This window comes from Sturnus vulgaris, chromosome 3 (genome assembly GCF_052056855.1).
Source record: "Sturnus vulgaris isolate bStuVul1 chromosome 3, bStuVul1.hap1, whole genome shotgun sequence".
Classification (NCBI taxonomy): Eukaryota; Metazoa; Chordata; class Aves; order Passeriformes; family Sturnidae; genus Sturnus; species Sturnus vulgaris.
The window spans coordinates 43,214,590-43,226,658 of NC_142245.1; the positions used below are offsets into that span (position 1 = coordinate 43,214,590).

A 12,069-nucleotide genomic window follows, 5' to 3' on the forward strand; every position below is an offset into this window, starting at 1 on the left:
TGCAGGTCTTTCTTGAGCTGGACACAGATGGGGTCTCACCAGGTCCTCGAGGTGGGCCATGGGGTGTGGTGCCAGGCACTGTGGCACGAGTGGAACCAGGCGGGAAGGACTGGAACAGAAGCTCGAAGAGGTACTAGGGGAGAGAGAAAGGGTGGGGACAGTGAGATGCAGGGGACACATGTGGTGCTCCTGAGAAGAGTGCTGCCCTGCTTGGGAAGCACAGCCGTGGTGGCTGCAGTCTCCATGGGCACTACACACAGAGTGGCAAGAGCCGCAGGTGGCAGCGCAGCAGTGTGGAACTCTGTACAGCTCCAGGGTGAGGAACCACAGCCTCTGTGAGGGCCTGGTGCACTGCCAGGGACCCCCATAGATTCACAGGATGTGGAAGGGACCACAGAGACTCATCTGGTCCAACATCCCTGCTCGAGCAGGGTCATCCTAGAGCACCTGGTACAGGATTGTATCCAGATGGTTCTTGAACATCTCCAATGAGGGAGACTCCACAACCTCTCTAGACAATCTGCTCCAGTGCTCAGTCACCTGCACAGTGAAGAAGTTCTTCCTCATAGCCAGGTGAAACTTCCTGTGCATCAATTTCTGCCCACTGCCTCTTGTCCTGTTGCTTGGCACCACCAAGATGAGCCTGGATGAATCCTCTTCACACCCACCCTTTAGCTATTTATTCACATTGATGAGGTCCCATCTCAGTCATCTCTTCTTGAGACTGAACAGCCTCAGGCTCCTCAGCCTTTCATAGTTAAGTGTATGCTCCAGTCCCTTAATCATCTCTGTAGTACCCTGATGGATCTGCTCCAGGAGCTCCATGTCTCTCCTGTCCTGAGGAGCCCAGAATAGGATACAGCACTCCATATGTGCCTCACCAGGCCTGTGCAGAGCGTCAGGATCGACCTGCTGGCAATGCTCTTCTTAAACCACCCCAGGATAGCACTGGCCTTCTTGGCCACAAGGGCACTGCTGGCTCACGGACAGCCCGTTGTCCACCAGGAGCCCCAGGACCTTCTCCATAGAGCTGCTTCCCATCGGCTTGGCCCAGCCTGTGTGTACCTGTGGTTACGCCTCTGCAGGTGCAGGACGCTGCCCTTGCCCTTGTTTAGTTTCTGAAGGCTCCTCCCTGCGCGGCTCTTGTCCCGCTGGCGGCGGGAAGTGACGCGCCGGGCGCGCCGGTGGCGCGGGGGCGGGGCGCGGCCGGGCTCCGGCGGGCGCTGAGCGCGGCGGGAGCGGAGCGAGCGCCAGGTACCGAGTGCCCGCCGCTCCCCCACGGCCGCCGCTCGCCCCCTGCCCGCGGACGGGCCGGTGGGGCCGCGATGGTGCGGGGCAGGCCGGGCCCGGAGGGCGGGGACGGTGCGCGGGCCGGGCTCGCTCCGCACCTCCGGGGCGGCCTGAGCCGCTGCGGGAGAAGCGGGGAGAGACTCCCTGGGCGCGGAGGCGGCGGCCGCCTTTCTGTCCCCCGCCGCGGCTCGGGGGCGAGCGGGGCGGGCGCGGGGTGGGCGCGGGCAGCAGCGGGACCCTGCGAGAGCGGCGGGGGCTGCGCGGGGCCGGGGCCGGTGCTGGATGGGGAGCGAGGAGGGCGGGGGGCGCGGGCAGGCTGTGGCCGCACGCCGAGCGCTGCTGTGTGGCTGGTGGGGAGCACGAAAGGGGCCTCGGGGGTGAGTCGGGGCCTCCTCCGGGCTGTCTCCTGCTCCTGGACTCTGTTCCCTCGGCCGAAACGTCGCCCGACGTTTGTAGCGGAGATCTGAGCGCTTAAGCGGCGTTAAGTGGGTGCAGACAGGAAGGAGCTCTGCCTAGCCGGTGCCCTGGCTGCAGGTTTTGGCCTGCCTGTTCTCTAGCCTTCTTACTAAATAGCTCGGCTGTCGAGGAGTTGACTTTGTTTCTTCCAGGATAAATGTTTAGGCTTCTAATATATCCGCGTTATAAAAACCCGGGTGCTCTGCTTGATACCTTTGGTGAGGGTAAAGATATTATCTTATGGTCGTGGGTGGAAAAAAGCATGTCTTTTTAGCTGCAGTGTAACTATTAATGTAATTCTAAGCTCTTACATCTTAAAAAAAAGAGGCTGAATAGGCTGTCTTCAGATTTCGAGGTGGCCTACCTCTGGCCTGATAATGACCTTGAGCTTTTCTCAGCAGTAGTTAAGAAACTTACAAATTAATGGGATAGTATTTTATATCATTGGTATCATAACATTTAAATTCTCTGCTTCCGTGGTTTATTTCCATAACACAGCAACAGAAGTATAGTTTAAAAATAAAAGAAAGTCATTACGTGTTTCACTTGTATACTTGAAATAGTTCTTTTTTCCTCATGAAATGCATGTCATTACAGTTTGAAATCTGCTAGTGCTTTATTTTATGGAATTGGGTGGAAGAGGTTTTCTAGCTCTGATTTGAGTGGCAATGCTTTTCTCATAGGAGAAAAAAAATTTTGAAAGCCCAAGCCTTAAAATGTCCAGGAAGAGACTTAACAAGCAATGTGGCTTGTAAGGTTGTCAGTTAGTAGTCATGGGAATTAAATTCTAAAAAATCAGTGCTTTTGCAGCTAAAGGGAAGCTTGGAGTAGAGTGAGCATCAACAGCTTGAGCTCTTTGTGCAGGAGGGTTTGGTTAGACACAGGCCTGCCCATGTGAGTCAGGTAGCCTGCCAGGGACTTCAGCAGAATCATACTGCAAAATTTCTATGGAGTGTGCCTGAAAAAGGTTATTTTTATGGATTGTGCATGTGTGTGTGCATACGCGTGAATGTTCTTATATGTATTTGTACGTGGGTGTCTCTTATCTGAGTCAGCAGCTGATAGGTTTGCTTTTGGGTTTGTGTTTAGATATTATTCTCAAGATATTACTGTGTTTTTTTTCCTTTCTAGGATTTGGTTAGTGTTTTAGACTCATAACATATTTCTCTGAAGCTGATGTTTTCCTAACACTTTCAGCTTGGCTTTAAAAGCTGCTTCGCTGGAATGTTTTAAACGGTTAAAAAACCTCTAGGATTTGAAGTTTATTTAAATTAATTGAAGGAAATACTTCTGGCCTCACCAAAGAAATAACTGGAATCATGGATCAGAACAACAGTTTGCCACCCTACGCTCAAGGCTTAGCCTCCCCTCAGGTAAAAACAAATTATTTAAGATGTAACTATGATCTGAATTTCCTTTATGAACATGTTTTCTCTTTCTTGCATCTAGCTTCATGATTTTTGGTTGCAGATCTGAAAAATTCTGCTAGGTATCAAATAATACTAATATGAAGCAGAATTTCGAAACCACTGGTGTCTATATCCAGAAGTATAAGAAATACGTGGTTTCTTATACACAGAGCATAAGAATATGTATGGGATTTCTTAATGGGGTTCCTCTTAAGTTGAAACATGACAGACAGGTTGGAAAGATTAATTTAATTTTGGTGCTTGCTCCTTAAACTGTGTACATAATGGATTGTTGCTGGGCTGTGGATGCATGGGGTACAGGGTACAGTTGATGATCAGACAATTTCAAGTTAAATTGTGGGTCAAAGTTGAGATATGCTTGCAAGATAGTGCTAGAAGCATGTCATTTCCCTCGATTCCTTTGGGTAGTACTTTATTCTATAGAACAGCTGCATTTCCAAGGATTTTGTTTTTAACTATTTACTACTATATGCTTCGGGTTTGGTATGAACAACTCAACTAACATAGATTTATTTTTAGGCTCCTTCTGAAAACTTTGTCTCTTAAAAACAAAATGGAGTCATCATGATCTGTGGTTTTCATGTCATGTTTTCTTCTGTAGGGTGCAATGACTCCAGGAATTCCAATTTTCAGCCCGATGATGCCGTATGGCACAGGACTGACACCGCAGCCTGTGCAGAGCACCAACAGTCTGTCCATATTGGAGGAACAGCAGCGGCAGCAGCAGCAGCAGCAGCAAGCAGCACAGCAATCCACATCACAGCAAGCAACACAGGGAACATCTGGTCAAACCCCCCAGCTCTTCCATTCACAGACTCTTACCACAGCCCCTTTACCAGGAACCACACCTCTGTACCCCTCTCCAATGACTCCAATGACTCCAATAACTCCTGCAACACCGGCGTCAGAGAGCTCTGGCATAGTGCCACAACTACAGTGAGTGCCCCATGTGTTAGTGCATCATGTCCTTTCTCAGACAGACCTTTAAAGATTTAGGACCAAAGTCAAATCAGGAATTAGGTACTGCATTTTGGTGGGAAGGGAGGTCCTGAGAACTTAGGAGTCTCCTGTAGCAATATGAGTAATTTTAACTTTTATTTTTAGCTTAGCTTCATTACTAAACCACTTAGTAATATAAACAGTTTCTTAGTGATTTGTCAACGGTACATCTTTGGAGCATACCAATGGAGGATTTTACATGTCTTCATTTAACACCATCGTCATTTTTAACTCCTTGCACTTTAGGAGCTCATAATGTTCCCTTTTCCAATGCATGGCTAACACTGAGCTTGTGAGAAGGGAAATATCCCTAGAACTAGTTCTAAGTTTAAGTATGGAAGTATTTTCAGTGAACTTCAGTTTTAAAGAGACAATTTCAGAAATTTATGGAAGGGACAAAGAGAAATAGTTGATACTGTGAATTGAAAGAGTAGTTTATCATATTTTTCTTTTTTTTCCCCCCTCACTGAGGGCCTTTAAATTTCAGGGTTTTCCCAGAAAACAAAATTTTTTATCTAGTAACTTTATTACACTTTCTGGAGACCTGCTATTCAATCTCCTGGCAGTGCATTTACCTCCTGAGTCATTCCCACTAAGTTCTGTGCCCTCCTCCTTCAAAGGCATAGCAAGGAAAATTTCAGACAGTACTAGCTCATTTTCTCCTGTTTCCATCAGCTTCCCTGATTGTGGTGAGGGCTCTCAGCATCAGTAATTTTTCCTGCCAAACTGAAATAGAGATTCTTCTCATGGGACACTTTTCATAATAGCTGACAGATAAGGAGGAATCAGTAATGATGCCTTAGGAGCTTCTGCCCTACAAAAGGAGGTTCCACTGAGCCAAAACACTTCTCAGTGCTCATGTTAGTAGGAAAGATGCCACTCAAATTTGCTTGGAGAAACAAAATAATAAAAAAATAAAATTTACTAGATTTGGTTAAAAATGAAGAAGACATATAACTTCCTTATTGTCTTTTTAATATATTTCTCTGATCTGTTTTTAGGAATATTGTGTCCACAGTGAATCTTGGTTGCAAACTTGACCTAAAAACTATTGCACTTCGTGCCCGAAATGCTGAATATAATCCCAAGGTAAGAGAAATGTATTAAGAGTTCATCCTATAACAGATAAATTAAAGGCACAGGTTATGGCTGCAGGCTGCTGCAGTAGACTGAAAAGCCTACCTGCTATCTATACAGTATTATGCTGTAGTTAAAAGGGAAATCTTAATAAACTTGGCATGTTCAAATAAGTAAAAAGCATTTTTATGCTGAGGTAGCTGTGCTGTGCACCAGGTTTTAAGTTGTTACATTTAGAAAAAACTTAACCAACAGTGTAATAGCCTGGCCAAGTTTTTTGTCGTAGGGCTGGCCTCTGCTGCTGTTCATATAGGTGTATTTGTTTGTAGTGATCAGTGAGCTCTTTTTGCATATTACTGTGAAATGTCTGATGATGAAATCTTGTTCCCTATCTCCCAACAAGGAGAAAGGAAAGAAGAATTCAAATCCTGGGCTCTTGCCAGAGCTGTGGTTTCCTCCACCTAGCTGCTCCTCTGGAATTCTTACGGTCGCAGGGCATTCGGTTATTTTTCATAGTCTCGCTTACCCTCTGTTCTCTCATAATCTCCTCCATTACTTCTGATGGCTAAGTTTGGTGGAACATTAAAATGGAGCAAAATTAATTTGATTTTTTTGCATATTGGCTTGAAAGTTGCCTGCTGCTTCTTAATAGTAGTGGGGTTGTAAATAAATGGCTTCTTTTTAGCTTGGGAAATCTGAACAATAGCCAAGCATTGAATGACAAAAATAATGTTGCTTCATGGGTTTTTTTGGGTGGCTTCTCTCGAAAATGTTATCTTTGCAACAACAGTAGCTGGACACTAATAAAACTTTAGATGTCACATAGTTGAATTGGCTCGTCTTGGGAAGGCTTCAGTTTTCCTGGGGTTTGTGTGGGTTTTTTTGTTTTAGCATTTAGTGTTTTGCTGCATTTGACCTGAACTCTGCTCTCAAAGGTTAAAGCACGCATGCAGGCATATATGATAAATGACTGTTACTGTATGTTTACGCCAGAGATGCTGTTACATAATTGTGAGTAAGATCTTAATGCAGCAAAAATTGGAGCATGCCGTGGTAACTCCTGAGGTAGGGGGTAGGTGGCTGTGTAAAACCTGTAGGCTAGAATAATCAATATGAAACACTGTTTTCCATGGCAGAGGGATAGAAGGGTTATGTAACACACTCCTGACGTTTAGTCAGTACATTGATTTATCAAAGAAAGATGTTGCTTGGCTGTATTGTTTGTCATATTTTGACAAACGTGCTATTGGGTAACCCACGCTACCGCCTTGGTTATGTCAGCAGAACAATTCATGGCACTGCAGGGTGAGCTGTTCCCAGTTAAATATAACAAACAGGGGTTTGTGTGTGTGTGTGTATGCATGCCCACATCAGTTTCTAGTATCTCTTACTTCAAGGAATTTAAGAATATTTGGAAATGCTTACTTAAGATAAAAAGATAGAGCTAATCAGGCTGCCGTGTCCTACTGTGGTAGCTGAGGTGACTTCTGTTTACACAGGACTTTGATCTCTAGCTGTTCTGTTTGCTGGTATTGTAACACTGTCCGTTTTTTTGGATAGTCTTCCATCCGACTTATAAGAGATAACATTTCAATACACATGGCGTAAATTTATTTTTAAAATTGTTTCTATTGCTCTGATGCAAATGTTAGCGTTATTAGTATGTTGCATATATAGTAATGAGAGATGAATAGGTATGCAGTGGTAAATACCCTTCCTGCCTGGCTCTACCTCTCAGTGTATGTGCTTGAAGGTACTTACGGTTTAAGCATTTCAAGTAAACTTTGAGTGATCTGTAAGTATGTTTGACCTTAAGTTTTCCTTGCACTACAGTGTAACTTGCTGCTTAGATGATGCAGATTTGGTTTTAATGTAATGATGACAGCAGTATGTCACTAACAGTCTCAATGCTCACACTTCAGCGTTTTGCTGCTGTTATTATGAGAATAAGAGAACCACGTACTACTGCACTGATATTCAGCTCTGGAAAAATGGTGTGCACAGGAGCAAAAAGGTATGTTTAGGCATTACAAGCAAACTAATTCAGGCTGTGTTTTCTCGTGTACCATGATGCTTATTTATATATACACATCAATGTTGTACCGGTACAACTAGTCTTGCTTCACAGTTCCTTCAGATTATACACATTTCTACAGAAAATGCCTGTTTATGATTGAAGAGACTTCCTAACTTATGGGAAAATGGTAGTTCTATTTCTGAAATACTTTCATTCAGTCTGATAAACTGGTTTGCAGAGGTTATTATATTCTTTTTTGGCTTTGCAGTTACTTGCTTTTTATAATAATTTTAAAAATTCAGCAACTATGCATTGGAACTGCTTAAAGTGTAAGGATGATGACAGAAGGATTTTATATTCGAATAGCTTCATTCATCACAGGACAGGAGTTCCAAATCTCTGGTTCCTGTAGTCTGATCTGTTCCTAACATGACCATTGAAGCATAAGAATTGAAAACTAAACATAAGCTTAACTCTTGTGGGCAGGAGAGAAATTCTGCTCCAAAGAAGTCCATAAGGAATAAACTATTGAGCAGAGGTGAATGAATAGATCTGTATAGGGAAACACTTTCTCTGCCTGGTGACACTTGAAATTCAAGTTGTCTTACTCTGCATCAAGAACAAACAAATCCTCAGCTGTTTACAAACCTGAAGCAAGCTGAGTTCTGCAACAGTGGGTAAGGCTGTGCAGTTGTGTTAAACCCATGTTTGAATGCCTGAATGGCTGAATCAAGCAGTAGATTTTGCCAGTTGACAGATTTTTATAGAAATACGTATTTTCTAGCAGTAGTAGTTCGAGGTCAATAGTTTAAAAGTGTAAAATGTATGGATTTATAATTTACTGTTTTGTGTCTCATGAACAGTAAATGCAACACTAATGGTGTCCAGGAGTCTATTACCAAAATTAGCATGAAAATTAGCAGTTAGTGCTAGTTGTTAATTTTAGATGTAAAAATTTTGCATATGAACTCCCCTCTCCCTCCACACAGTCTTTTTTCCCTGGTTAGGTATTTGTGATTTACTGCTGTTTGCTTGAAGTAATACTTAACTGAGGCAGTAATATGGATATCCTTTTCTCACTTCAGTGAGGAACAATCCAGACTGGCAGCAAGGAAGTATGCAAGAGTTGTTCAGAAACTGGGTTTTCCTGCAAAATTTTTGGATTTTAAAATTCAGAATATGGTGGGCAGCTGTGATGTGAAATTTCCCATCAGACTGGAAGGATTGGTACTCACACACCAGCAGTTCAGCAGGTAAAAAAAGGCTTGCTTATGTTTCATTCTTGTTGCATACCATCTTAGAAAGTGACATCTGTTTAGATTATTCCCTTGCACCACAGGGAAGCCTGCATCTTTGTTCCTATCTCTGCACTGCCTCAGGTGTAACTGAGGCTGCCCAATGTGAACGTGTCAAAATGATCTTCCGTGCTACCCTCCCCAAGTTTCAGGGAAGTCTGCATCTGCTCTGCCCAGTCCTAGACTAGGCCCAGAAGATAGCGTGGAACATGGGTCTGTAAGCACATTTAAACACTCTCACTCTTTTCTCTTACAGCTATGAGCCGGAATTGTTTCCTGGCTTAATCTACAGAATGATTAAGCCAAGAATTGTTCTGCTTATTTTTGTTTCTGGAAAAGTGGTTCTAACTGGTAAGTGAAAAAAACCAGTATCTTACTCCAAGAGGTGAGATTTGGACTGTACTACAGAGAACACACAGGGATACGTAAACTGCCAGGTACTTTTCCTTTAGACATGACAGTACTGAGAAAGGAGAGTTAATAGAGTATTCCATGGATGGTGATGTTAAGGAAACTTCCCTGTGCAGCCATCCAGCAGCCACTCTGGCAGTCGGAGCCACACCAGCTACAGTAGGACCAAAGCCTGTTTGCAGTGAGCATCTCCAGCAAAGCCAACAGGTGCCCTGCTTGACTCCCTACATACCCCACTCACACAGTCAGACCAGGTTTTCTTGAGGGCTCAGCACCAGGCTTTGTTATGCAAAGATTCCGCAGTTCAGCAGGCTTCCTGCCTGGGGATCCTGCACCCAGAGCTCAGCCTGCAGCTCAGCACTGCCTCTGCACACAGAACTACCTGCACTATATTCTTTAACAGATGAGAATGCACACAGCAAGAGCACATTTGGCTAGATCAAAGCAACAGTGATCATGAACCCTAGTCGGGTATGCAGGTGCCCAAAAAGCTGTAAGAATGCAAAATCTGAAAGACTCTTTCTGTGGCTGAGCATGTGTGACTGAGCTAGCTTTTCTTTGGCTGCAGGCTGCTGCCATGCTCTATGATACAGCAGCCAAAGAAGGGGAGATACTTGAGATCTAGGACCTCCTGAACCTTGGGTGCTCGACCTACTCCCTTCCTCGTAAGCTGTGTCTTACTATGGAGAAAAAACCCACAAGATCCACAGACAAAAGAAGGGTCATGTCCCTGCAGTGTGGGGAAATGCAGTCCTCTGCAGTGGTCTCCATTGCCAGACCTTCCTTCCCCTGATACTCACACTCCCAAAAAAAAGGTGTACCAGTTAGACCTTTCTGCACAAACATCCTACAGGGCTGTGCTTTGTTGTTGGGTCTCCTGTGGAAATTATGTATATGAAAATTCCATTTGCAACATATCATTGTGACAGATGCTAGTGGAAGTTTCAGCAATTGTCAGATTAAACAGAGAAGGCTGGTAATGTAAGCTCTCTATGAAATGTGTTAAAAAGGATTGTAAAAATAGAGATTCATGGATATACGTAGGTTTTATATAGAGTTGCATTCAAATATACATTCTCAAAGCCAAAATTAAGTATTTGGCAAAAGGTACAAACTAACGTAATCCCTTCTTTTTTCCAGGTGCTAAAGTACGAGCAGAAATCTATGAAGCATTTGAAAACATCTATCCTATTTTAAAGGGATTCAGAAAGACAACGTAACAGTTTCTACACCTTTCAGAGAAATCAGGGGTATATTTTAAAAGGTATTGTGTATGGCACAGCAGTAACAAGAAATGGACTTCCAGTGCAACTGCAACACCAGGACTTGGACTATTTCCCAGTTAGTGCCTACTTCCCTGATGCTCAAGGGGAACTGTATTCTTAAATATGTCTACTGAGTTACTGTGAGTTGCTTTACTGGGCTGTTCTGGAGCAGCCCCTCCAACTTTTATTTATATTCTAGCTTTTAAATAGTTTTAATGCCAGTTCTATTAATAGAAAATCTGTAAGTTGGTTTAAAGACAAATGCAACTGTGTCACTCAGTGTATAAACCACTTAAATTGCCATGTATATATGTTTTAAGTTCCTTCCATAAGACCATGGTTTTTATAATTTTCAGAACCTTAGCTTTTAAATTTTTTCAATTTTAAAATTCTTTGGTGCCAGACACATTCCCTCTTTCCAGTATTAAGCAAGATAGAATAAATTTATTAATTAAAATGGCTCACTGTACATATATATATAATATATTCCTTTCTTCTCTTTCCTTCTTCAACTCCACATGTACAATAAACCCTGTTTATACAACTATGGGAACTGTCTTAATAAATTTTAAAATTACCCAGCTGGTAGAATGAAATACATTGAATTTTTTTATTATTTAATTTTTTAATAGCAGATGCACTGCTATTAAGTGACATGTTGTTTTGAGAGAATCTTAGCAGTGATCTGGCTTGCATACCAGCAGTCACATCCTTGGCAATATCTACCTTGAATATTTCCAGTGTGTTAAAGCAGAAGAGATGACTGGTTAAAGAAGCGTGTGTTTGAGTATGTGTTGCCTTATGTTCAACAGATGGGATTTAGGCAAGTCTTAAATAGCTGTCCTTGACTGAATTGAAACAATAGACTCTGCTTAGCTTCTAGTATTTCTTTAAATTACTACTTTTGTATTTTACCAGCTGTGACAGCCTCACTATATTAGTGTTCCTGTAAAATGTCAAAGCCCTTCCAACTGGAGTCAGTATGTACATAATCTTCCTTCTGAACCATGCTTAAAGCCTAATGGGTTAAGAACTAAAAATAAACTTTTTTTTTCCTTCAGTGAATTTCCAGTAATAGTAACCTCCTATGACTTACACATTATTTCAAACAACTTTTATCTGAAACTAACCCAAATGTAAACAATGGTCTCATTACTGAGCTGATGCTTCATTTCCAGACAAAATTGGTTGGCTTTAATACTGCTCTATTTGCAAATCCTGAGTGACTTTAATCTTCAGTCTTCTCTCTACACCAGTGTCTCTCCAGGTGTTTCAATGACTGGTTTCATGGGTCTTACCAGAAAAATGCTGTTTATTAATGTAGCTGTGCAGGATATACTCAAACACTGTGCTGCCTTCAGTGCTGCTCCTTTCTGTGCTGTGAGCTCGTGAATGTTCCTGAGAGCTCCTGACTATAACTGCATGGCTTTCCATGCTTTTGCAGGACCTGAACTATTACCAATTTACGTGCAAAACTCTTCAGAAAGCTTGGAGCCCTAAGAAACCATAGGATGGTGTTCAACAAAATCAGTCAAGCCATACTAGAGTGGCTTAACTTTGCTTTTTCACAACATGGACCAGGGCTTAAAACTACCCTGCTAGAAATTAAGTTCTATTATAACAAATCCACTTCCAGGTACACCATTCTCTGCCTGCTTATTTGAGTACTTTCAACATCTAAATGATTTCAAAAACCCCACAGTGGGCCCCACAGAGTCTCAGGTAAGCAGCCAAGAATGGTTGAGGGAGGATAAGGGAATATGTAACTGAAGTCAATTCAATAGGAAACACACAAAAAAGCCTTTTTTGCAAATACAGCCATAGCCATA

General features: G+C 42.8%; 1 protein-coding gene across 2 annotated transcripts; it reads left to right on the plus strand.

Annotated features, from left to right (window-relative positions):
- Positions 1–1,171: 1,171 nt before the first annotated feature.
- TBP (TATA-box binding protein) lies at positions 1,172–10,821 on the plus strand. Of its 2 annotated transcripts, none has more exons than XM_014875442.2 (8): positions 1,172–1,254; positions 2,944–3,119; positions 3,778–4,112; positions 5,177–5,264; positions 7,175–7,266; positions 8,355–8,522; positions 8,821–8,915; positions 10,116–10,821. In XM_014875442.2, exons 2-8 carry the CDS (start codon positions 3,066–3,068, stop codon positions 10,193–10,195), a joined length of 912 nt encoding a protein of 303 aa, XP_014730928.1. In that variant the 5' UTR covers positions 1,172–1,254; positions 2,944–3,065; the 3' UTR covers positions 10,196–10,821. The 2 variants fall into 2 exon arrangements, with proteins under 2 accessions (XP_014730928.1, XP_088017606.1); XM_088161480.1 differs by having other exon boundaries at positions 1,174–1,254; positions 2,878–3,119.
- The last annotated feature ends 1,248 nt before the right edge of the window (positions 10,822–12,069 follow it).

What these genes read in the sequence shown, in the direction of transcription:
- TBP (XM_014875442.2), top strand. Translation starts at nt 3,066, where the DNA reads ATGGATCAGAACAACAGTTTGCCACCCTACGCTCAAGGCTTAGCCTCC. An exon ending in GTGTGCACAGGAGCAAAAAG is followed by an intron (nt 7,267 to 8,354) that starts GTATGTTTAGGC and finishes TTCTCACTTCAG; the next exon opens with TGAGGAACAATCCAGACTGG. An exon ending in TGGAAAAGTGGTTCTAACTG is followed by an intron (nt 8,916 to 10,115) that starts GTAAGTGAAAAA and finishes TCTTTTTTCCAG; the next exon opens with GTGCTAAAGTACGAGCAGAA.